At 43.5% G+C, this 26,943-nt stretch overlaps 1 protein-coding gene across 1 annotated transcript in view; it reads right to left on the reverse strand.

The window, feature by feature from the left end:
• Positions 1 to 3,397: 3,397 nt before the first annotated feature.
• The window catches only part of EFCC1 (EF-hand and coiled-coil domain containing 1), a 246,135-nt gene continuing 222,589 nt past the window's right edge, over positions 3,398 to 26,943 (reverse strand). Inside the window, exons 7-8 of the mRNA XM_082265482.1 lie at positions 13,440 to 13,509; positions 3,398 to 4,175 (exon numbers count right to left, since the gene is read on the reverse strand). Coding sequence (XP_082121608.1) covers positions 4,042 to 4,175; positions 13,440 to 13,509 — 204 coding nt within the window. The 3' untranslated portion in view covers positions 3,398 to 4,041. The remainder of the gene's footprint in view (positions 4,176 to 13,439; positions 13,510 to 26,943) is intronic.

The following is a 26,943-nucleotide window of genomic DNA, read 5'->3' on the forward strand; positions in this document are numbered from 1 at the left end:
AACCTAGAATCGATATGCCTCTTTGGCGCAGTAGTGCCAACATTGGGGCCAACACCTTCGTGAAGACCCGAGGAGCCGTGGCGAGACCGAAAGGTAACGCCGCAAACTGATAGTGGTTCTCTTCTACGGAAAAACGTAGAAACCGCTGATGTCCTGCGTAAATGGGAATGTGAAGATAGGCGTCCTTGATGTCTATGGACGCTAGGACATCCCCTGAATGCAGGGAGGCCGCTACTGTGCGAATGGATTCCATTTTGAATTTTCTTATGTTGACAAAGGAATTGAGTGCCCTTAAGTCCAGAATTGGATGCACTTTGCCCTCTTTCCTGGGTATTGTAAATAGGTTTGAATAAAACCCCTGAAAGCGTTCTGTCCAAGGAACGTGGACTACCACTCCTTGTTGTAGTAAATCCGTGACTGCTCTCCGCAGATCTTCTAAACGATCCGGGGATAGTCGGATATTGGAAGGGAAGAATCGCGCCGGTGGGAGAGATCGAAACTCGATCTTGTACCCTGACCTTATGACTTCGCAAACCCACTTGTCCGGGATTCTGGAGAGCCATGGATCCGGGAACCGGCGAAGACGTCCCCCCACCCCAGTTATGGGTTGGGGCGCACCTTCAGGCTTTAGTAGACTTATCTTCAGGTCTGGAAGGGGCGGGCTTTTGCTTGCCCGACCAACGTCCCCTGAAGCCTCCTGAAGGAGCTTTGGAGGACTTAATTTTTTCACCCGCGGGACGAAAAAAATTTTTATGAGCGGAGAAACAAGGCCCCCGTCTTTGACGAGGTCCTTTACCCTTAGCACTTTGCGGTAAAAAAGTGCTCTTTCCTCCCGTGAGATCCTTAATGATCTCATCTAAGTTGGCTCCAAATAAATGCTCTCCTAAAAAGGGGAGATTAGCCAATGCTTTTTTGGAACCTTGGTTGGCTAACCAACCTTTTAGCCACAGTGTACGCCTGAGAACCACTTCTGAAACTGATGCTCGCGCCAATAATGGAGTGGCGTCTAACGCCGCATCACACACAAACTGTAACCCCTGTATCATCTGTTCCAACAAATCTGATACCGCCTGAGGGACCTCTTCTAAGTCCCGGCGTAACCATTTGGTCCATTCAGTTACAGTCTGCGAAACCAGCCCAATAGCAATTATTGGTCTGAAAGCTGATCCAATCAAGGAAAACATGGTGCGAGACATAGCTTCTATCTTGCGATCCACCGGATCCTTAAAAGACAGAGCGTCTTCTAATGGAATAACCGTGGCTTTATTTAATCTAGAAATTGGTGACTCCATTCTTCTTTGATCGGATTGCCAAAACATTTGGGCAATGGAAAAACCTTCGCCACTTTGATGCGTTTTTTAGTCCCAAAGGGAATTTCAGTCTCAGCTACTTCCGACGGAGTACCCTGTAATCTTAAGGTTTCTCGGACAGATACAATTAGTGCGTTTACCAACGCTTCCTCTCGGGCTATGGCTGATGCCGAAACATCCTCCTCACTGTCTGAAGAGACAGTACCCGAGACACCAATCCCAGATGAGGTACCTGCAACTGCAGAAATAGGCTCAGATTCTGAATCCGAAGTTTCAGATAAAATGGGGGTAGGCGGGGGTCGCTTTCTTGCGCCCTGTCCCTGACAAGCCACTTCCACCCGGGACACAAAGGTCTCCATAATAGCTGACAATGATTCAATCGTAAGCGGGGTGCTGGAGGATCCTGCAGACACCTTGAGGGGATCAGGTGGAGATACATGAGTGGCAGGGTCCATGTTAACCCAGGACACTTTGCCAGAAAAAAACTTTTTTTTTTTTTTTTTTTTTATCTGTATCCCCCTAGCGCAATAGCACCCCTCAGTGTACCTGCTTCTTGACCCCCACAGAGAGAGAGAGGGACCCCCAAGGCTCACCACCTGATGCAGAGAAGTTTCCTAACAACTGCAGTCAGCGTTTGTCTCTTACAGACTGGGAAGAACTGTGCTCGTTTTCCCGGGTAGAAGGAAGTGGCTCCGCCCCCTGTGTACGCCTTCCGGCGTTCCCAGCTCTCCTCGAGGTTAGCTGGGCTCTTCAAACATGGCCGCCCCCATACGGGAGACAATAGACTCCAAAAAAATGGCGGCAGGCGTGACCTGCGGACGCTCGAGTACCTGGTCTACAGCAAAATGGCGGCGGATTGCCGGAATAGCGTTTTCCCAGCAAATCCACCTGCATACCACGCTAATGGCGATTTATCGACCTGCAGGAGGTCCACTACAATCAAGGTAGGATTATACCTCCTATGTCTGCTGTAATACTGCAGTCTGCTGGGTAGAGTGTTAGCTCCCAAACCAAGTCCGCTTGCCCACCGAACACATTCTGTATTACACGGGGGACTTTTAGTGTCAGAAAGACTCTGACCATGTATGGAGGGGCCCGTATTCCAAAATGCCTCATAACGAGGAAAGGGAAACATTTACTCACCATACCGAACCGACAGGCACCCTCTCTTCACAATACCCTCTCCACCGGGGTGGGGGGTTGTTGACCACTCCGGACGCCTTGACTCTCTGGTTCCTGGCGTCCAAGCGAGACCTTTTAACTCGCAAGGTCAGTCCCTCCAATGGGACTCTGTCGCGGCCGACCCAGCGCGGAGCTCTGGTCTGCACGCGCTCGTAGGCTGAACCGGGGTGACCACTGGATCTCAACATCCGGCCCCGCATACTTACTTGAATGTGTCGCGGCCGACCAAGCGCAATGCAATGGTCTGCGCGCGCTCGTAGGCCGGCTGGGGTGACCACTGGATCTCAACATCCAGCCCGTCGCCCAGATCCGGCGTAATTTGCTTGAAGATCTCACAGGAAAAAAACTGGAGAAACTACCTAAAAAAATATTTTTTCTAAAAAAAAATCTTGCCAGGACCAGAGATCCCAGCAAGGAACTTAGGTCCTTACTCCTGACTAGACAGAAAAAAACTGATTCCCTGTAGCAGAGAGAGGGAGGATATACCCTCTGGGACTGCCCCTAGGGTGGAGCCAGAACGTTTTTTCTTTCTGCCTAGTCCTACTCCTGCGGAGGCAACATAACCCAATTGATGTGAATCAAAGAGGACTACGTCTGTCAATGAGCGACAGAGAAATGGGATTATTTTATTTTAAGGGTAGGATATAATCAGGTGTTTAGGATTCACAGTACATTAGCTAACTAAATGTTATCGAGTTGGGTTTACATCTGCTTGTAAAGTGGTGTCATCAACCTGGTTCTGCTTTATGGCGGAGCTGAGTAAATCTCAGGACTGGATAGATAGAAATACAGAACTTTTTGCAGGTAGAACTACTACCTTTTTATATGTATTGCAACTCTATTAACTGTTTGCCTGGAGTTTAGTATTAATAAAAAAAAAAATAGAGCATAACATCAGTTTCTTACAATACCCCCTTATCGTGTATCCTGAAATACGACACATATGAAAAACAGATTCAAGCAATAGCTCAAAATAAAGCATCACATTCATTTTTTCTCCTAATCAATCAGATTTTACACCTATACCTCAACCAGAGCAATTTGTGAGATTTATTGATCTGTTCGGCAGACCATGTATATCATCCCTTACATTAGTCTTGGACGTGTAAACTGTTGATCTGTAAGTTTATTAGCTAGGCCGTCCTTGCTGCAATACTGCAGACTGTCACACCTGGCCTGGGGAATCCGTCATTTTTATTGCTGTGTTTTCATTTTATTCCGGAAATTATTCCAATTGATGCTGCTCCCCACTCGACTATTATTGAACTGCTGAATGATGAGCTCTGTTCAGCCACACGGAGCACCGGCAGGTAGGACTATATAAATAAATTTTATCTGTGTCAACAAATGAAAATGTTTCATGAGCTTATTTATTTGACTCTACCCACAATGCATCGCTTTGACATGGTGTGATTCAGATCCTGGAGAGCAGCTTGAGGCAGATGGATTAGAGCTGGTCTGTGCTTATCACAAACTCAAAGGCTTTGATAAAAGATAGACCCTATTCAGAGGTGTACATTCATGAAGGGGCTGTAGGTGGCGCTGTTGTTCAACAAGAGATGACTAGTGAGTTGGCCAACGATGGCGCTTTGCTGTCTTTATTCTCCTGTTGGCTCTGGAGTAGCTCACAGACTGACAGTTCATGACTCAAAGTGTCCAAGACTTCATAAATATGTTCCTTCCCTAGAAAAAAAAAAAAAAGGGTTTGAACAATGCAGAAAATGTGACAAATTATCTGTGGCATTTCACGTGCAACCTCAGTCTGCTGAAATTACAATAAAGATCACATTCCGACTTTCCTCAATAAAGACATTATTTTGATATAAAGTTCTTAAAAAACAGCACCTGCCAAAGCCTGGAAGTTCATAAAATTTACTTTGACATGCTTTTTGGATCATTTTCCCACTGACAGATTAAGTATGGCTTTTAGTACTGTGGCCTCTTGCCGTCGTTCTGTACCGCTCATTCCTGCTGCCTCCAGTAGGAAGAGGATCGAAGGTGTAAATCATTTCTGAGTGACTGTAATTACAATGGACTGTCTAAGAATGCATATACAGTGCCTTGAAAAAGTATTCATACCCCTTGAAGTTTTCCACATTTTGTCATGTTACAACCAAAAGCATAAATGTATTTTATTGGGATTTTATGTGATAGACCAACACAAAGTGGCACATAATTGTGAAGTGGAAGAATAATAAATAAATAGAATAATAATAAGTAGTTTTCAACATTTTTTACAAATAAATATGTGAAAAGTGTGGCATGCATTTGTATCCAGCTCCTGAGTCAATACTTTGTAGAACCATCTTTCACTGCAATTACAGCTGCAAGTCTCTTTGGGTATGTCTCTACCAGCTTTGCACATCTAGAGACTGACATTTTTGCCCGTTCTTCTTTGCAAAATAGTTCAAGCTCTGTCAGATTGGATAGAGAGCATCTGTGAACAGCAGTTTTCAAGTCTTGTCATAGATTCTCAATTGGATTTAGATCTAGACTTTGACTGGGCCATTCTAACACATTATTTTGCTTTGATCTAAATTATTCCATTGTAGCTCTGGCTGTAAGTTTAGGGTTACTGTCCTGCTGGAAGGTGAGCCTCGCCCCAGTCTCAAGTCTTTTGCAGACTCCAACAAGTTTTTTTCTAAGATTGCCCTGTATTTGTCTCCATCCATCTTCCCACCAACTCTGACCAGCTTTCCTGTCCCTGCTGAAGAAAAGCATCCCCACAACATGATGTTGCCACCACCATATTTCACGGTGGGGATGGTGTATTCAGGGTGATGTGCAGTGTTAGTTTTCCGCCACACATAGCGTTTTGCTTTTAAGCCAAAAAGTTAAATTTGGTCTGAACTGACCAGAGCACCTTCTTCCACATGTTTCTTGGGTCCCCTGCATGGATTATCGCGAACTGCAAACAGGACTTCTTATGGCTTTCTTTCATGAATGGTTTTCTTCTTGCCACTCTTCCATAAAGACCAGATTTGTGGGGTACACGACTAATAGTTGTCCTGTGCACAGATTCTCCCACCTGAGCTGTGGATCTTTGCAGCTCCTCCAGAGTTATCATGGGCTTCTTGACTGCGTCTCTGATTAATGCTCTCCTTGGATGGCTATGTCTTGGTAGGTTTGCAGTTGTGCCATACTCTTTCCATTTTCAGATGATGGATTGAACATGAGATGTTCAAAGCTTGAGATATTTTTTTATAACCTAATCATGCTTTAAACTTCTCCACAACTTTATCCCTGATCTGTGTGTTCCTTGGCTTTCATGATGCTGTTTGTTCACTAAGGTTCTCTAACAAACCTCTGAGGGCTTCACAGAATAGCTGTATTTATACTGAGATTAAATTACACACAGATGCACTCTATTTACTAATTAAGCACACTTGTATAAAGTACTCGAAACCCATACTTGAGTAAAAGTACAATTGCTCGATCAAAAAGTGACTTGAGTAGAAGTGGAAGTGCTCTATCAAAAAGTGACTTGAGTAGAAGTACTAAAGTATTCAACATTTTTTGTACTTAAGTATTGCAAGTAGTTTTTTTTTTAAATTTTGCTACTCAAGCACTGAAAGTAAAAGTACCAGTAGTTTTTAGAAAAAAATTTACTACTCAAGTACTGAAAGTGAAAGTACAAGTACTGTGTTATGTAGTTATTAAAGAAAGAAGTCAAAAGTTTGAACATCATATTGTTTTTTATTATTTTAAATGATTAACCTAAAGGACAATCACAATTCCTTTGGCTGTAACTTTTTGTAAACAAAAACAGATAAAGTATGTCCCTCTCTTTCTTTTCCCTTTAAAGTATCCCTCCTTCTCTTTCCTGCATGTTTTTTTTCTCCACAGCTTATTGGTGCGCAAAATCATATATAAACCAATGTGATATACAACAATATATTCCAATAATGAAATAAAGGAAGAGTGTATGAAATCAAAGTCAATAAAAAGTCCATATATATATATATATATATATATATATATATATATATATATATATATAATTCCATAATACCATAACACCATATATACTGTATGTGACAAAACAAGATGAATATATTTTCAAAGGTGCAGGAATCAAACAGGTGCTATTCCAAATAGGTGCAGACTCCCACCACCTTGTGGATTTCCCCCTTACCCGGCGGATGAAGGGAAGTGCAAAATAATATTCAAATAGACTCTTCCAGTGAAACAAAACTGCAAAACCTGTGCTCTCAACTTCCAGTGAAAAAAGCTAAATCAGCCTCTTACCAGAAAAAAGGTCTATGTACGCTTGTGACTCTCCTTGGTTGGGGGAGGTTCTCTTTCTCCTTAACAGCAGATATGTAGACCATTTTATTTGTACATACAGTAGCATTTATTTTCGTATGCGCTGATTTACACATGACATTATACACATTTTTTTGAACTTCATGAAACTTGCCATCTACTGTTCTGGCAGTGGTAATTTTTATAATTGTAACGAGTAACTATGCAGCACAAAAAACAATATCGGAGTAGAAGTATTGAAATCATCGAAAAAATGTAGTGAAGTAAAAGTGGAAGTAGGAGAAAAAAATTCTACTCTAGGAAAGTACAGATACCTTTTGGTACTTAAGTACAGTAGTGAAGTAGTTCTACTTAGTTACTATACATCTCTGTAATTAAGTGACTTCTGAAGGTAATTGGTTCCAATAGATGTTTGTTGGGGGGTATCAGAGTAAAGGGAGCTGAATACAAATGCACGCCACACTTTTCAGATATTTATTTGTAAATAATTTTGAAAAACATTTATCATTTTCCTTCCACATCACAATTATGTGTCACTTTGTGTTGGTCTATCACATAAAATCCCAAGAAAATACATTCACATTTTTGGTTGTAACATGACAAAATGTGGAGAATTTCAAGGGGTATGAATACTTTTTCATGCCACTGTAACTGGAACATGCGTGGATATTAGGATTTATGCTGTTTGTTTTAAAGTAGGACTGATTTTAAAGCAGTTATAAACCCAAGACCAAAAATGTATTATATTGCAGCTTACCAATCATTAGATATGGTGGCTGCATTCTTTTACTCTTTTTAGCCTTTTTCCCTCCCTGTGTCAGTAACACACCTCCTGTATTAGAACGCCCCACTCTGGATAAAGGAGAACAGGGGGCACCTTTAGACAGCAGCATTGTTAACCACTTCAGCTCCGGAGGATTTACCCCCATTTGTGACCAGGCCATTTTTTACAATACGGCACTGCGTTTCTTTACCTGACAATTGCGTGGTCATTCAATGCTGTACCCAAATAAAATGTCATTCCCCCCCCCCCCCCCACAAATATATTTGTAACTTTCTGCTATAAAACATATCCAATAAAAAATCAAATGACTTCATCATTTTAGGCCAACATGTATTCTGCTACATATTTTTGGCAAACAAAATCCCAATTATTATTATATATTGATTGGTTTGCGCAAAAGTTATAACGTCTACAAACTAAGGGATTTTTTTTTAACTAGTAATGGTGGCGATCAGTGACTTATAGCGGGACTGTGATATTGCGGTGGACAGCTGGACACTAACTGACACTATTTTGGGAACCAGTGACACTAATACAATGATCAGTGCTAAAAAATATCCACTGTCACTGTACTAAGGACACTGGCTGGGAAGGCGTTAACAAGTAAGGCGATCAAAGGGTTAACTGTGTGCCTAGCCAGTGTTTGTGTACTGTGTGAAAGGGGATAGCATGGATCTGTGTCCCTGCTTCGCTGTTCTGCTTGTATACCGAAGGATCGACGGGTGCCGGTGGACATCAAGTCCACGGTACCCATCGATCAGCCCCCGCTGTGTAATATATACAGTGGGAGTGGGTGACCGGCAGCGCGCATGCGCGCCTACAACCAGGAAGTGTTGGATCCTGTACTAGGTACGTGATCCAGGGCAGCAGGCCACCTTGTCCCCGTATATGTAACATATACAGGCAGCAAGTGGTTAATCTGGGGAGAGGGGAGTGTTAAATGTACTAGCAGGCTAAAAATTAAATCAAACCCAAACACCAGCTGACACTGCAGTTACACAAGGATTTTTTTGGGGGATAAAGGTTTTACATGAATAAATAAAAGCTGATTATTGTAAGCACCCCCTATCCGTGGTAAATGGTTTGTCCCAACACACTTAACTAATACATTTGCAGGAGAGCTTGTTCTGTTGAAGAAAACTGACTTACTGGCCAAATCACCAGGTGAAAATAAAAGACAAAAAAGCCTACAAAGAAAACAAATGCAGCCATCACATTTATTCATTCGTAAGCTGCAGTATAATAAATGTTTGCTTTTGGGATACCGCTTTAAGACAAAAACCTCTCTGAACACTTACCCCCTGCTGAAAACTCACCTCTTCCTGAGTTAGGAGCCTCTGTGATGAAAATATGCAGGTCCAGCTCAAAAACTGTGAAGCCCTGTTTATACTGTTGTCCCTACTTCTCCTGTAGGTCACAGGAGTGCACATAGTTCTGCATTCCTTCAACAAAAATCCAGCCAACAACAGGCTAAAGCCTGTTGTAGTCTGATGTCACAGAGTCGGTTCAGAGTCTACAGGGATCTCGACAATATAATGAATATATATATTTTTATGCATGTACTGCAAATTGTCTTATTGCACGTTATGAGTCATTCCTGTCTCAGAGGGTGGATGTCAAACTGTGAATTGGTTCCTGAAGAACTGTGAATTGGTTCCTGAAGTGACACATACCACTAGTGATGTATGAGGGTTGGGGCCTATCAATGAGGGTGGTCCAGATTACATCCTAAAGAGTATATAAATGTACGGTGGGTCATTTGCTCTTTTGGCTTTGAGGAAGGGGGTTCTCCCTTGAAACGCGTCAGCCTAGCCATCACGGACACCATCTGGTCTCCTTACACCGTTGTGGTAGTCCAGCAGTCCTTGAAACGACTTGTCTACATTGTGTTTTGACGTGTATTTATTACGTGCATTTGTGAGTATAATGTGCATCACGTTCTATTCTTTAATAAATATTTTTAATGGAATTGCACTAGGTTGGTGCACCTTTCTCTTGTTTTCGATGTCTTCTAGCACTTGTGAAAACCCATGGTCCTGAGAGGGCAGCAAGACTCTATGTGCTGTCAATAAAGATTAAGACACACTTTCTTCCCTCAAGCATAACACCTGAGCGCAAGAGAGTTGCTTTCTTGGCAATATTGTCAGGATCCCTCCAAATGCCTGACCAGCAGCCGGCTCAGCCTCTCACCGTGTGCCCTGCTCAGCCCAGAGCTCTAGTGAGTGCTGGAGGGGCAGAGCACAGAGCAGTAACTGACAGTCACCATTCTGTGCTCAGAGGGGACCTGAGTGATCAGCAGCCTTTGATCACTCAGTTCTCAGTGTAGAGGCAGCAGGGTACAGATGCAGCATCAGACCAATGCTGCATCCACCTAGGTGAGAATGAATGTTTTTTTTTTTTTTTAATCTCGCACTTCTCATTTAACCTCTTTACGACCGCCCGCCGCAGATGTACTGCAGCAGGCAGCCACTCCTGCCCAAACCGCCGTAACTGTACAGCGGTCGTGAGCAGGAGGCCGCGCTCCCACCTCCGTTTGTCAATAGGGACTCCGATGCACGGGGCAGACGGCTCCGTTTGCCGCCTGACACCCACGATCATTCCCCGCTGAGAGAGAAGTTCTTCTCCCTGGAATGATCATAGAGCCCCTGTGATCCTTCTATATAGGAACACAGGTTTCTATGGTCATTTCACAAGCCACGTCCCACCCCACAGTTAGAATCACTCCCCTAGGCTCACATTTAACCCCTTGATCACCCACAATGTTAACCCCTTCCCTGCCAGTGTCATTATTACAATAACAGTGCATATTTTTAGCACTTATTACTGTAGTAATGTCACTGGTCCCCCCAACAGTGTCAAAAATGTCAGTCAGGGGTCCGATCTGTCCCCCGCAATGTCGCAGTCCCGCAAAAATTCGCAGATCGCCGCCATTACTAGTAAAAAATAAAAAACAATAAAAATTACACAAATCTTTCCCGTAGTTAGTAGACGCAATAACTTTTGTGCAAACCAATCAAAATACGCTTATTGCTATTTTTTTTAACAAAAATATGTAGCAGAATTGGCCTAAAATGTTAAAAAATTTAGATTTTTACATTTTTTTGGGGGGAAAGTTATATATCAAATGTGAAAAATATTGATTTTTTTTCAGAATTGTCGCTATTTTTTTGTGTATAGCGCAAAAAATAAAAATCGCACAGGAGATAAAATACCACCAAAAGAAAGCTCTATTTGTGGGAAAAAAGACGTACATTTTGTTTGGGTACAGCGTCGCACGACCGCACAATTGTCAGTTAAAATCACGCAGTGCCAGTTAAAAAAAAGTGGCCTGGTCATTAAGGGGCAAATCCTTCCGTCTTAAAGTGGTTAAGCCGTGCTTTAATGCGCATTGGGTTATGACAGCCCATTCATTTGACTAGGCTACCTAACACACCAAAGAGCACCAAAAAATGCACATACAGTATTTCCGGCAGCACAATACATGTTGTGCTGCGTAGTAACATAGATGCGTCTCAATGAATAGCACAACATCACATCAATCCGGTAATGTGTGTTTTATCACAGCACAATAGTGTGAACAGGGCCTAAAGGACATAAAAGGATAAGACTACTACCTTCTCTCTCTCCAACCAGTAGCATGCCAATCCCATAACAGCTGTATCAATTTATATAACGTGATTTAAACAAACAGCTGCATGTATGTGATCTCTTCTTAAATCCCCAATGTCGTTTAGGCAATAAAAGCCAGTAGGTCAGTAGAAGATATTGGACTGCATTACAGATTATTCTGGTACCGTTGTGAATAATCTCTGAACCACACTGCATACAAATATCTTCTGTCCAATGTAGCCTTGGAAACCTCTCCGCTCCTCCGACATGAAACACTCCAGATAAATTCCCTGATTTCCTCATAGGCTTTCTAGGTCAAATGTTTAAACTGGTCAGCCATGTGTCTACACGTGACTACAAAGCAAATCAGCGCACATGAATGTTATATGCTTGCACAGTAACAGTGGCAAAGCAAGCAGCACACACATTCATTAATGCTATGTATGTGAGCCATATGTGCATTTACTACACGTGTGGATTTAAATGGCCAAGCTGGCAGACCTAATTCCTCGAAATTAAAAATCACAGAATCTGGAGCGCCCCCAGAACTCTGGAAATGTATCTCTCCATCTGTTTCTCATTTCATTCATCTTCCTATGCTAGAATCCATGTAACTTGTTTTAAAGCTTTAGAGCAGGGGGTCTCCAAACTTTCTAATCAAAGGACCAATTAACTATCCTTCAGACTTTAGGGGGGCCGAACTGTGGTCAGTGGGAGTTGAAAATGTCTTGGGAGTAAATAATGCCCCATCTTTAGTGGGAGGAATCATGCCCCATCATTAGTGTCAGTGAGAGAAGTAGTTCCATTGTTGGTGTCAGTAGGAGCAATAGTTCCCCATTGTTGGTGTAAGTGGCAAGAATTATGCCCACCATTGTTGGTGTCAATAGGATGAATAGTGCTCCGAGGGCTGCATAAAGGCAAGCAAAGATCCGAATCATGCCCCAGAGCCACAGTTTGGAGACCACTGCAGTTCCCCATTGTTGGTGTCATTGGCAAGAATTATGCCCACCATTGTTGGTGTCAATAGGATAAATAGTGCCCCGAGGGCTGCATAAAGGCAAGCAAAGGTCCGAATCAGGCCCCTGAGCCACAGTTTGGAGACCACTGCTCTAGAGTTAGCACTCTACAGAGCTTTGATGACTGCACTGATATTTTTTTTAAAAACCCACCAATTAAAGTGCAAATTCCCTTTTCCTTTATAACGGTGAATGCAACCTGTTATTTACCCATACAGGTCCCCCATAGCTTCACATGCTCACCTTTCCTTCACTCCCCTGCTGCTCCATTCAGGAAACAATACTCTATGTAAGCTCAGACAAAAGGTGGAGTTAGGCGCTGAACACAGATCCTTGACTCATAACGAGGAATTCCTAGTAATGCCTAATGGTTTGACTTTGGCAGCTCTCCACAAAAGCATAGTCAAAGAGACTCACCAAAAAAGTGGGTCACCAACAAGTTCACATGAAAAACAAAAATAAATAGTGCACCAAAATCCTTTATTATTATTTACACGTGACAACAGAACACCAAAGGATAGTCAACGCGTTTCTGGGGCCATACATCTCTTCTCATCAATGTTTGGACAGGGTAGACTCATAGCGAAGGTTCCTAAATATAACTCTACTACAGAAGAAAGGACTGATGTGCAATTGTGCCTGCCTCTATAACCAAAGCCAAGTGAGGCCTATTAATACTTCCCCCTATCAGAGAGTTATAACTAATCCCTTTGCTTTGAGCTTAAAAGATACCTTTTTGCTACATTGTCAAGGCCTCCGTGAAGGGGGATTTTTGGCCCCTGAAACCCGTCAGCTGTTCTTTGCCATCTAATTGTCACAAATAATTAGCAATAAATAATTTTGGACGCTTGAGATGATCATTTGATGCTCTTTTTTCTTTTTTAACGTTGACTGTGTAATCTTCAAGCCATGTGACAGCACTGGACCAACCCCCATGCACCAGCATCCTCACAGAAAGAAAAGAGCTCCTCCACCCCCCGACAAATTGGGTGATTTAATTCTATCCATTGTCCCTGTTGCAGATTTCCCCTACCTTAATGTCTGATATTTTAAACAAGCCAGGAAAGAGGGGAAATCTCTTGAATTAAGCCCCATATAGAAGTAATAACCTGAAGGGGGAGACTAATCCTTTCCCATGTTGTACAAAATGAAAAAAAAAAAATGTTTTGGCTGGACATACAATTTAAATCATTAAAATGAAATAACAAATCATGAGATAGTGATAACTTGCTTGTAAAAGATAACAAATCCAGTACATAAGGATGTTCTTACCTTGCTGGGGTTCCCTGCATATCTCCAAAGTGTTTAGTAACACTCTTCCCAATTCCTGTTGGGAAATTTCCTGTAAAGAGCAGAAAAACGTGAAGAGAGGTAAAATAAGTGAACTGTCAGCGATCAATCATTTCGATATAAAAAACTGTAAATCTCAATACTGTATGCAGATAACATTACCTTTCATACAGAACTGATTTATTGGAATATTACACAGCAGCATACACGCAAAACATAATGAGAAAAGAACGGAATAAGCCATTCTATATTGCCGGTGGACATATTTTGATGAAGCTTCAAAAATAGTTCCTCCCTCCTACTAAAGGTGTAATTCATCTTAGCTAAGGAGGCATCGTCTACTTTTTATCATTTTAATCATGTCTTAAAGCTGAACTTTAAGTATTAACCTCCACATGTCTATTGTATAGAAAGAGGAATATACACATGAACATTTTACGATTCTGTTTTGGGATCGAGATATCCCTGCCAGACAGCATAGCCTGGTCGTCCTATCAAAGTATACTGGAGATAAGCAATACAGCCTGGTGCAGAACTCACCCTAGCCTGTGATTAGACAAAGAACAGAACTGCAGTATACTAAGATCATTCCTTTGTTCTCTGATCCTGTAAGCATGTTCACATGTGCAAAGCCGCTGCGCATAATTTACTCAGGGTTTTGGCCTGCATTCTCACAGCTTGTTTTGCAGGAGATTACAGATGGCGGATATCAAAAGAGATTCAGGTACTTATGTTGGTTCCATGTAAAATATGTTTAATCATTTTATCATTGATTCATAACTGGAATACGTTTTTTTTTTTTTGGATTGATGAAGAACCCTCCTAGATAGGCTGCTAGGTACATTTGTTTTTTTTGTTTTTTTTTTGCTTTTCTGTAATCAATAGAGCAGCTTCTGATTGTTTAGACTGATCAGGGTCCCACAGGCTGCAGGCTTTGATATTCCTTCCTGCCTTCTGGATTGCTCCAGAACATAGGAGTTGAGCAGGTCAAATAGGTATCCTGAATATTTATGGGTTTTAGCCAATCCCTGGGGGGATTTGCCCAGTAGGTGGATGCAGAGCACATAAATAATCTGGGATCTGGCGCAGGCTTGTTCTTGCCCAGTAGGAAAGGTTCCCAGCCTGAAGGACTGCTGCCCTTCTGGGCAGCCCAGCAGAAGGTTTTACCAGTGGTCATCAAGGTCCCAGCTGTGGCAGAACTGGGGGGGGGGGGGGCTTGTTCTGCTTTAAAAATAAAACAACTCTAAATGTAGGCGAGGGATTTCACTGAGGATCTAGTCTGGAAGATTCACTGAATTTATATTGGAATGAGGCATCCATGTATCGAGGGACATTGTGAGTGCAGACCTGAGTGAAGGATCCAAGTGACTGTTGCCGCTGCTATTCCTAACACATCAATACTAGTGTTTTCCTGGCCTGGGAAATTACTAAAGGCACCGCAGTGTTGTCCATTTTCTTGGCCTTCACTGGAGGAACTGTACTAAGAAGTAGTATTACAGTGAAGAGTATCCTCAATTTATAGCTCAGTGTTCATAGAGTATTACACAGCTTCCTATGCTCTATCCTGCAATAGATTCCAAAAAGGCAAACCCCTAGGCTGTTCTTTGAGCCAGAAGAGCTCAATGTGCCTAGCTACTGCTACCCTAATCTGGGTAAGAACCTGGGGCAAACCAGTGAGCCCTTATTGGAGAGTGAACCACATCTACATCTTTGAATGATGACTTTATTACCTGGGATAGATGGGTAAAATAATATCAGGGCCGCGCCATCCATAGGCAAGGTAAGTGCCAGCCTAGAGCACACATCAGCCAAGGGCGGCGCTCAGTGGTGTCCTTATGGGAAGAGGCGGTTCACTAATTTGCCCAGCGGGTGCCGCAGATCCCCCTCCTGCTTGCTCTCTCCACTGGCAAATGATGGTCCGAGGAGGAGAAACTTTGACGCCCCTCTTCCCCCCCTGCTCGAGCCGCTGCTGTGTGTTTCCTGCCTGTTCTCCCTTCCTCCTTCTGTCAGCATCGGGGAGTAGAACAGCAGGAGATCAGAGCGCTGTGTGGAGAGAGAGCAGCTTTGGGCTCTTCTTTCCCCCTTCCCTCTCCTCCTCGTGCTGCTGTGTACTAGGGAGCGGCGCTTGCCAGTACAGCCACCAATGTTTCTCCCCTCTCCTACCTATTGGCCGGGTGCAAAAATACAATCAAAAAGGAGCAGAGAGGATCATAGGACATATAGTCACAAGGACTGGGGTAAACTGCAGCCCTCAGCATGCCCAGCTGAAGTGGAGGGAGATAGAGCCAGGCTATGGGTGAAGAGGAACAATGCAGGCTGCGGGTGGCAAGTGACAAACTGCATCAGGTGGCAGGTAATGGTGACACGCTCCATCTGGTGGCAGGCAAAAGTGACACACTGGATCTGATGGCAGGCAATGGTGACATGCTGCATCTGGTGGTAGGCAATGGTGACATGCTGCATCTGGTGGTAGGCAATGGTGACACGCTGCATCTGGTGGCAAGTGACAAGCTGCATCTGGTGGCAGGTGACAGTGGCAAGTGACATGCTGCATCTGGTGGCAGGTGATGGTGGCAAGTGAAATGCTGCATCTGGTGGCAGGCAACAGTGGCATGTGACATGCTGCATCTGGTGGCAGACAACGGTGGCAAGTGACACTCTGCATCTAGTGGCACGTGACAAACTCAGGGTTCCTGCTGATTCTGCATTATGGTGAGTTTAACTATTTTATTGTATTTAATGGTGACACGCACCATCTGGTGGCAGGGAATAGTGACACGCTGCATCTGGTGGCAGGCAATGGTAACATGCAGCATCTGGTGGCAGGCAATGGTGACACGCTGCATCTGGTGGCAGGTGACGGTGGCAAGTGACAAGCTGCATCTGGTGGCAGGTGACAATAGCAAGTGACATGCTATATCTAGTGGCAGGTGACGGTGGCAAGTGACACACTGCATCTGGTGGCAGGTGACGTGGCAAGTGACAAGCTGCATCTGGTGTCAGGCAACAGTGGCAAATGACAAGCTGCATCTGGTGGCAGGTGACAGTGGCAAGTGACACACTGCATCTGGTGGCAGGCGATGGTGGCAAGTGACAAGTTACATCTGGTGGCATATGACAAGCTCAGGGTTCACTTTCCGCGGATTCTGCATTATGGTGAGTTGAACTATTTTATTATATATTACAATGTATTAATAGAAATAATGTGGTTCAAACATCCTGACACCATATCAAGCATGATGTCGGATGATTTAAGTGATAACACCAGCCATTGCCCTGAAAAATCACCCACCGCCGAATTCCCTGTCAACCCTGAGACTACATTCTCCCCCATGTCCATGGCAAAACTTTCTTTCACAAAGCCGGTCCCCCATGCCAAAAAGGTTGGGGACTGCTGCTCTAAAGTGACGTCACGTCATCCTAGCGCTCTGTGATATAGATAGCCATGCAGGAGAGAAAGGAGTGAGAGATTATATTGACAGCGAGGGCTTTAAAATCATCTTTTTTTTGGGATGGGGGGGGTCCTTGATTGGCAGTTTAGAAATGTGGGCCTTATGTCTAAGTTTATTGGGCAGGGCAAAGGGGATGGCTTTAGGAGCGGAGCCAGTGGGGCAGCAAAATGAGGTTTCACCTAGGGTGTCAACATTTCTTGCACCAGCCCTGAGTACTATTCTACCCGCAGCAGCTACCTGTGTGGTCATTAGTCAATTCAAGAACAAATTTTTTAATGCTAAAAAAAAAAAATTAGAAAAAAAATGTTTAGTAATTCCAAGCAAAACTGTTAATTCATTTCTGGAGAGGCAAGAAGCATGCTGAATCAAAACCAGCATCTCTTAGGCATTGATAGACCCCTGGCACCTACCACAACCAAACAGAGCAAGCCATTTTTGTGGTGGCCATAAACACTTTAATAAATTATCTATTTATTTTTGGTTGCTCCCTTCTGATAGGAGTAATCAATCTATAATTGACAACCCATTTGATATACCACACTCGGGGGAAGTGGATGTTGATAGATAGTTAAAATACAATCCCAAATTATCGATTGCATCTACGTTTCCACAATGTAATCTCATAATATGAGTGATCGAAATGTGATCACAATTATAAGCAAAGTACCTTGGTGTTACAATCGATGCAAACTAGTAATAATTTTCAGCCTTGGTCGATCTACCCAGTTTGATCAAATTTGATGTAAATCATTTAGAAGGGAAGTTAGGGCTATTTGCACATTTGATTGTTTTCACCAAATCCCTCATTGAACAGGTAAGCTGACTGACTTGTTCTGTTCTATGCAGGTAAAATTGGGTGGAGGGCTATCCATGTCTCTATAGTTCTAATGTCAGCAATAGACGCCAAAGTTCGGAAAAAGCAATGTGGGGCCTCTGCAGATCTTTGAGGTAGGTAAACAATAAGGATGCTGACACTTGCTGCCAACTAAAAGGAAGGGGCCACTGAAGTAGCAAAAAAGGGGCACATTGAGCAGCATCAAAAGGGGGGCACACAGAGAAGCAAGAAAAGAAGAGGCACACTGAGCAGCAACAAAAGGGGAAGCGTACTGTGCAGCAACAAAGGGAGGCACATGGAGCAGCAACACAAAGTTGTACACACTGCAACAGCAATAGGGAACACACTAAGAAACAATGTAAAGGGGACACATAGTGCAGCAAGGTAAGGGGGCACACTAATCACTGACCACCAATATGTAGAAACTGACCCTATTAGGTTACAAAAAGTCCTACTTAAAATTCCATGCAAGAGGAGAGCACTTATACTCACCTCTCCAGTGGCCAATGTCTCCCACCTCCCCTCCATTATAATGCTTTGGGCCCTGTAAGGCATTTTGGTCACACAACACTTTTGGGTTCCAAACAGGGGAATATATTGTAAGAGCTCTTCTCTTGCAGGACATTTTCAGCAGGATATTTTATAACTTAACAGGATAGCTTTAAGGTATCACTCACCACCAACATAAGGCAACATTTACTCACTTACAAGCTATGCTTTGCGCTACATAGTCCTGGTCCCTCTTACAGTGCTACTATTTGCACTAAGTTAGGCAACATCCATAGTACTATGTTTGCTATATAGCCTTCACCTCCACATTCTAAATGTTAGGTTGTATTTCACATGGTATTAAACCCAAAATGTAATTTATTGAAGCTTACCAATCATTAGATGTGGTGGCTGCATGATTTTTTTTTTTTTTTAGGCTTTTCCCCCCTCTTCTTTTACTTGGTGATCTGGCCAGTAACACACCTCCACTATTAGAGTGCCCCTGCTCTGGATGAAGGAGCACAGGGGGTAGATTTGGACAGTAACATTTTCAGTCTGGGGGGAGGGGAGTGTTAGATGTACTAGTAAGTATAAATACACTAACAAACTGAAGTCTAACTCCAACTAACACTTTATAAGCGTTTACAACAAACAGTTTTTTTCTTTTTGGGATAACGTTTTTACATTAAAAAATGATCACGTAATCATCCCTATCAGTGTTGGTTTGTCTCATCCCTGTGCAAAGAAATGTATTCAATTCATTTAAAAATATTCCTTTGAGTAATCTGTGAGTCTAAGGATTGTGGCATATTTTTGCAGAGCGAGCATGAAAGCTTGGGTTTTATTCAACCATATGCGGTTAACCACTTGCCGACCGCCGCACGACTATCTACGTCGGCGGTCAGCCCCTCACAGGCAAACTAACGTAGGGCTACGTTGCTTGCTTGTGAGGGTCTAGGGAGCGAGCGCGCTCCCGCTCCCGCTCCCGCGTGGTCACGGACCCCCCCGCGCGTGTGACCAGCGGACCCGATGTCCGCCGGCCACTCGGCGATCGGCGGGGGAGAGGGAGAATGTCAGGCAGCTTGTGTAAACAAGCCACCTGTCATTCTCCTCGCTGTAAAGACACTGATCACATGGATCTACTATGTAGATCCGTTGATCAGTGTCCTTACAGCTCAAGCCACAGCCAATCACAGTAGAAAGCACGCCCCTAGGGACACACACAGCCCCTCCCTCCCAAATAAAGTTAACCCCTTCACTACCAGTGTATTTTTACAGTAACAGTGCATATATATAGCACTGATTACTGTAGAAATGTCACTGGTAACCCCAAAAGTGTCAAAAATGTCAGTCAAGGGTCCGATCTGTCCGCCGCAATGTCGCAGTACCGCAAAAAAAATCGCAGATCGCCGCCATTACGCGTTTAAAAAAAACCAACAAAAATGACAAAAATCTTTCCCTTTGTTAGTAAACGCGATAACTTTTGCGCAAACCAATCAAAATACGCTTTTTGCGATTTTTTTTTACCAAACATAGGTAGCATAAAACAAATTGGCCGAAAATGTTAAAAAATTTTGATTTTTACATTTTTTTGGGGGGAATTTCATATAAAAAAATGTGAAAAATATTGCTATTTTTGCAAAATTTAAGCTCTTTTTTTGTTTATAGCGCATGATCAAAAAATCGCACAGGTGATCAAATACCACCAAAAGAAAGCTCTGTTTGTGGGAAAAAAAGGACGCCAAATTCGTTTAGGTACAGCGTCGCACGACCGCGCAATTGTCCGTTAAAGTCACGCAGTGCCGAATCGCAAAATACCCCCTGGTCGGAATGGGGGTAAAATCTTCCGGGGCTTAAGTGGTTAAACAGGTCCGGTGTGTCCCTGTTCTCCGTTTGGGGGACCGGTCCGGTGTGTCCCTGTTCTCTGTTTGGGGGGACAAGTCTGGTGTGTCCCTGTTCTCCATTTGGGGGACAGGTCCGGTGTGTCACTGTTCTCTGTTTGAAGGACGAATCAGGCCCAAATTTCTGTTTGGATTCGGACCTAAAAAGACGCACAGTACCCCTGTGCAACCCGCCCTGCAGTAGCCACGGAGATGTGTGAACTAGTGATCGACTGATATAGTTTTTTATTGTCGATTCCGATATTTTGGTCATCGCATATCGGTATCGGCCGATATCTGCCGATATTTTCAGACTTTTAAAACAATTTATTTTATTTATTTATTTATTTTTTTTACACAAGTACTCTTGAGGAGGGATCTGGGGGTCTAAAAGACCCCCAACCCCTCCTCTGCACTTAAAAGCATTCAAAACGCCAAGTTTGGCTGTTTTGAATGCTGTCATTTTTTTTAATCTAATTTCTTTAGTTACTTCTTGGTTTCCATGCTTAGGCAAATGATGTCATACATCCCATGAGTCTTCAGGAGAGGAGGGAGGGCTCTCAGCCTAAGCCTGAGCTAAGGGCAGATGGATTTCAGGAAGTAAATGATACATGAATCATCTGCCCTTACTCAAGATGCCACGCCCAGAAATGCTAGGGGGTGTTTTTCAAAATGATTTCTCAGCAAAATAGAGCATGGGGACATGGATGGATGGGGGAGATTGCTTTGAATAACACAAATGAATCAAATATAATTTTTGGTTTGTGGTGATCAGAAGCAGTGCAGTTTCACTTTAAAGTTCACATTTGGAACGTGTTACATATTCCACCCGTAACATTCTTCAGCTCCTGCCTCCTCTTCGCCCCCATCATCCCTCCCTGTGACAGTGGGTGGGGGTTTAAAAACAATTTAAAAACAGTGTGGCTGTGCGGAGCTTTGCCCAAACAGCTGCTACTCACGGGTGCAATGTCTTACAGACTGCAGTAAAAAAAAACATTAACCACTAGCCGACTGCTCATGTTGCTGCTACTGCAGCAGAGCGGCTCGGCTGGGTCCAGCGACGTAGACCTACGTCGCTGGATTCCTCCCTCTCTCGGCGGCGCACGCGCCGGCGGAGCCTCGCTCCCGCTGTATTCAGACACAGCGGGAGTCAGGCCAGGGGAGGAGATGCGGTGATCACCGCCGCTCTTCCCCGATTGTCACGGAAAGAGTAAGGAAATCCGCCGCTTGTGTAAACAAAGCGGGCGGATCTCCTCTGTGACAGGCAGGGACAGATCACAGGATTCAGCATAGCTGAACCTGGGATCTGTGTCTGTGTCACACAACCCCCTCCCCCCACACATGTCAGTAAGCATGAGGCACACATTTAACCCCTTGATCCCCAAACAGTGTTAACCCCTTCCCTGCCAGTGTCATTACTACAGTAACAGTGCATATTTATAGCACTGATTACTGTAATAATGTCACTGGTCCGCCCAAAAGTGTCAAAAATGTTAGTTAGGGGTCCAATCTGTCTGCCGCAATGTGGCAGTCCCACAGAAAATCGCAGATCGCCGCTATTACTAGTAAAAAAAAAAATAAACAATAAAAATGACATAAATCTTTCCCGTAGTTAGTAAACGCGATAACTTTTGCGCAAACCAATCAAAATACGCTTATTTTGATTTTTTTTACCAAAAATATGTAGCAAAATTGTCGCTCTTTTTTTTTTTCAAAAATTAAAAATCGCACACGGGATCGAATACCACCAAAAAAAATCTCTATTTGTGTGGAAAAAAAGGACATAAATTTAATTTGGGTATAGTGTCGCACGATCACGCAATTGTTCGTTAAAGTAACGCAGTGCCGAATTGCCAAATATGCCTCTGGCTCTAATCCCGTACTTAAAAAAAACAAAAAAAAAACATTGGAATCCATGCGTCGGCGCCGTGCATGTAGATTAGGGGGCCGGACGCATGGATGGGGGGACGGTGCCCCTGCGCCCCCAATGGACGGGCCGCCACTGCATAGTCCACTGCATAGTCCACTGCTGTTAAATGTTTAAAAAAATGGAAACTTAAGCACCTCACCACTGCTGAGGACCAAATACAATTTATCTCCTCTTTCCTCGACTGTCCAGTGTTTATAGGCAGCAAAAAGGAATTTGTTGAGCAGACTGAACATTAATCCTGGTCACCTCCATTATACTTGCTGCTAATTATCTTTTGGGGTATTTGAGCTTATCGCATCCCTTTCTGTCTTGTCTCTGCAGGATGTTAGGTCTGCATAAATTACTGTATGCGCAGCTCTAAAACGACATAAACAGAAGCTTTGTTCAGGCAGTGAGTCACAGAGACAGCACATATGCGCTTCATATCGCCTCTGGTACATCAATAGGGCACTGCTGCCCCGTGCTAATGTCTGATTTAAATAGACAGATTTCTAAAATACACAAGTAGAGAGGTTGAAAAGCTGTTGCAAAACAGCTGTTGTCTTCAAAACTGCACAACAAATAAGCCTTTATTTTTTTCTGCTAGAGTGAACAACATAGCATTGGTAAGGTCAGTGAAAAGAACTTGGCTTTAGAAAAAAGTTAAAGTGGAGTTCCACCCTATTTTTATACTTACCTCCATCTTTTCGCTCCGGGTCACCTGAAAAAGAAATGGATAATCGCACATTTTTTTTTTTTTTACTTACCTCGTAGCGAAGAAAATATACTTACCTTACTTCCTTCTTCCTCCTTCCTCGGCCGCGGCCCGTCGTCACTTCCTGGCTCTGCAATGATTCCTGGGAGCTGAACGTCATAGCTCCCAGGAATCATTGCGCCTGCACCGTCCCCCAACGTCAGTTCCGGGTCGCGCGCGTCATCCCCTTCTAAACAGCTTCTGGGCATGCCCAGAAACTGTAGAGGGATGACGCGCGCGACCCGGAAGTGACGTCGGGGCCGGCGCAGAGCATCGTGGGACCAAAGAAGGCGGAAGAAGACGCCGAAGAGGACGCGCTGGCTTCAAGCTGCCCACATCTGAGATGGCAGCGCTGGACAAGACGTTTGCAAGGTAAGTATTTGTCCTAACAGGTAAGTGCAACCCGGGACAGATCAGAGGCTAGCCATTGTGGAATGCACTAGCCCTGACTGTCCCGGGGGTATTAAAAAAAAAAAAAAAAATCCAGGGTGGAACTCCGCTTTAAACAACAAAAGAATATTTCTTATATATTAGATTAGATAACTGTTCCCGCACCTTAAATAGATGTAAAATGAATGAAATATTAAATTTGCCTAAGTACTGTGCATCACAAATAATTGCCTTTTTTCCCATGCAATATTTTTATTGGGTTTTCTAAGAAGGTAGCATAGCAACAGGTTCGCCCACACAGGGGGGACAATAGCAATTGCAGAGAATAGCAAAAACACAAGGGCAAGGACATAGACAATTCAGAATTGCCTTTTTTATTATTGTTTTTTAAAGTGTATCTGTGGTCCAAATGTAAAATGATATATTCATTTCCACATTGTGTTTGAATTATTTCTAGCCAACTCCTATTAATCTAAATACTTCTAAAGCAAATCCAGGAAGTTGTGGAAAGAGATGGCCAGCAGACAGGAAGCAATCACAATATGAAAGGCAAGTTTTCAAGTAAGCTTATATTGTATTGTCAAAAATATTTTTTACATTTATATTGCAATGTTGGTGTATGCACTGGCTTTCGTATTTTTTCATATTGTTATTAACCACTTAAGGACCAAGCCCATTTTTGACACATGTTGTTCACAACTTAACCACTTGCCGACTGCCTAACGACGATTTACGTCGGCAGTCAGCCCCTCACAGGCAAAGTGATGTAGTACTACGTCGTTAGCCTGTGAGGCTCTAGAGAGCGAGCGCGCGCCGCTGGAGGTGCGCTCCCGCTCGCTCACGGACCCCCCGCGCGTGTGAGCGGCGAACCCGATGTCCGCCTGTCACTCGCGATCGTCGGTTACACCAGGAGAAAGGCAGGCGGCTAATGTAAACAAAGCCGCCTGTCATTCTCCCCTGTGTAACAGCACAGATCATACGGTCCTGCTATGTAGGACCGTAGATCTCTGCCGTTACATCACAAGCCACATCCAATCACAGTTAGAAACACGCCCCTAGGGACACACTTAACCCCCCCCCTTCTCAAATAAAGTTAGCCCCTTCCCTGCCAGTGTCATTTTTACAGTAACAGTGCATATGTATAGCACTGATTACAGTAGTAATGTCACTGGTACCCCCAAAAGTGTCAAAAATGTCAGTCAAGGGTCCGATCTGTCTGCCGCAATGTCGCAGTCCCGCAAAAAAATCGCAGATGGCCACCATTACTCGTTAAAAAAAAAAACAATAAAAAATCACAAAAATCTTTCCCTTAGTTAGTAAACGCAATAACTTTTGCGCAAACCAATCAAAATACGCTTATTGCTATTTTGTTTACCAAACATATGTAGCAGGAAACAAATTGGACTAAAATGTTAAAAAATTTTGATTTTTACATTTTTTTGGGGGGGAATTTTATATAAAAAATGTGAAAAATATTGTTATTTTTGCAAAATTGTCGCTCTTTTTTTGTTTATAGTGCATGATCAAAAAATCGCACAGGTGATCAAAGAAGAAAGCTCTGTTTGTGGGAAAAAAGGACGTCAATTTCATTTAAATACAGCGTCGCACGAATGCGCAATTGTCCTATAAAGTCATGCAGTGCCGAAACGCAAAATAGGCCCTGGTCAGGAAGGGGGTAAAATCTTTCGGGGCTTAAGTGGTTAAAATCAGTATTTTTTGCTAGAAAACTAATTAGAACCCCCAAACATTATATATATAATTTTTTTTAGCAAAGACTGGAGAATAAAATTGCAGTCATTGCAATATTTTTTGTCGTGCGGTAATTGCGCAGCGGTCTTTCAAACACCATTTTTGTGGAAAAATTACATTTCACTGCATTTAAAAAAAACTAAACAGTAAATTCAGCCCATTTTGTATACTGTGAAAGATGATGTCACGCCGAGTAAATAGATACCCAACATGTTACGGTTTAAAATTGCGCACACCCGCGGAATGGGGACAAACTATGGTCCATAAAAATCTCCACAGGCGACGCTTTAAACATTTTTTACGGTTACCAGTTTAGAGCTAGGGAGTAGCCCTTTTTTTGTAATTATTGCTCTCGCTCTGGCGATCGCGGCGATACCTCACATGTGTGGTTTGAACAGCGATTTCATTTGCGGGCGCGACTTCCGTAAATGTTTTCTTACGTCCTTGAGCTCACGGCGACTGGAGCGTTTAAAATTAATTTAATTGCCTGCAGCCTCTTTCTGTTTGCATGACATTACTTCAGCAACTGCTGCATATCATTTCTTGATAGTGACAATAGTACACTATTCCTGCGCAATGTGTGTTGAAATAGTCACTTGCTGTCCCCATTAGAAGCCCCACTGGGAGACCAAACATAGTTTTCATTTAATAACTGTAAGTACCTAAAAAGAATGTACATGGCAGGATTATTCTAATGAAAGCTGCAGATTTAGGAAGATTGAAAATGGCTTCTGAAATACATTACCATGTTAACATTTATTCGGGTTTTTAGTGATTCGTTTTACACAGGGTTCTTTTCTCAGAGAATAGGTGCGGGAACCCCTCCCTTCCAAGTCACCTCTTGACCCCACCCCCTACCCACCTCCGAGCACTGTTCCTAGTATCATTTTGTGGAACTAAGTATTTTTTATTGAATTTGTTAATGATAACAAGAAAGGCAGTAAAATAGATCTAGGAACAGTGGATACCCCAGCGACAATCGATCCACCCCAGCAACAATCGACTCTAAGGCCCCTTTCACGCAGTCCGTCCGACGGACGGACTGCGTTTATCTCAGCGGGGGATCGAGCCGCCGATCCCCCGCTGAGCAGGCAGATGACAGCTGTGTCTCCACACTGTGTGCGGAGACACAGCTGTCAGTTCCCCATACATCCCTATGGGGGAATCGAAAGGGAACGGACCGTCGGTCTGTTCTCATCCTTTCCGCTGGACTGATGGAAAATAGGGTTTCCATCCGTCCAGATTTGACGGATCGGATGTCAGCGGACATGTCTCCGCTGACATCCGATGCCCCATAGGGATACATAGGGGGACCGTTCAGATCCGCCAAAAAAACGGACATGCGGATCTGTACGGTCCGCCTGTGTGAAAGGGGCCTTAACAGCCAGCATCAATAGACCCTCCAGCAGCCAGCAACATTAGACCCCTCCCTCAACAGCATCCCCACAAACATTTACTTTACAAACTGAGATCTGTCGGCATGGATCAATGGGGGAATACCTGGATTGAAAACTGGCTACAGCGCGGGTCCAAAGAGTGGTCATAAATAGCAATGTACAAATACCATACTGGTGACCCTAGCATAGGGAAAAAACTTTTTAGTGAAAGCGAATTTAAAAAGACACGCGGCCATTCACTGGATTGAGAAGAGAATCAATTTAACCCTAAATTGCGTAGAGGGTTCATTACTGTCAGAGCAGAAGGATGTGGAATACTCTTTCACAAGCAGTGGTATCAGCAGGGAGCGTCAATAGTTTAAAAAAACTGTTAGAAGGGCACTTTAACGATCACAACATACAGGGATATACAATGTACTATTGACATAAACACAACCACACTCACGCACCAAAGGTTGAACTGGGTGGATTTGTGCTTTTTTTCAATGTTACCAACTATGTAACAGTAGATCCCTCCAAGGAAAGATGGACCCCCCTGCAACATAAGAACCACCCCAAGTAACATTGGATCCCCCACCAGCAAAATTAGACCTCCCCAGCAACTACAGACCCCCCTGCAAAAATTGATCCC

This window comes from Pelophylax lessonae (assembly GCF_965119305.1).
Source record: "Pelophylax lessonae genome assembly, chromosome: 8".
Classification (NCBI taxonomy): Eukaryota; Metazoa; Chordata; class Amphibia; order Anura; family Ranidae; genus Pelophylax; species Pelophylax lessonae.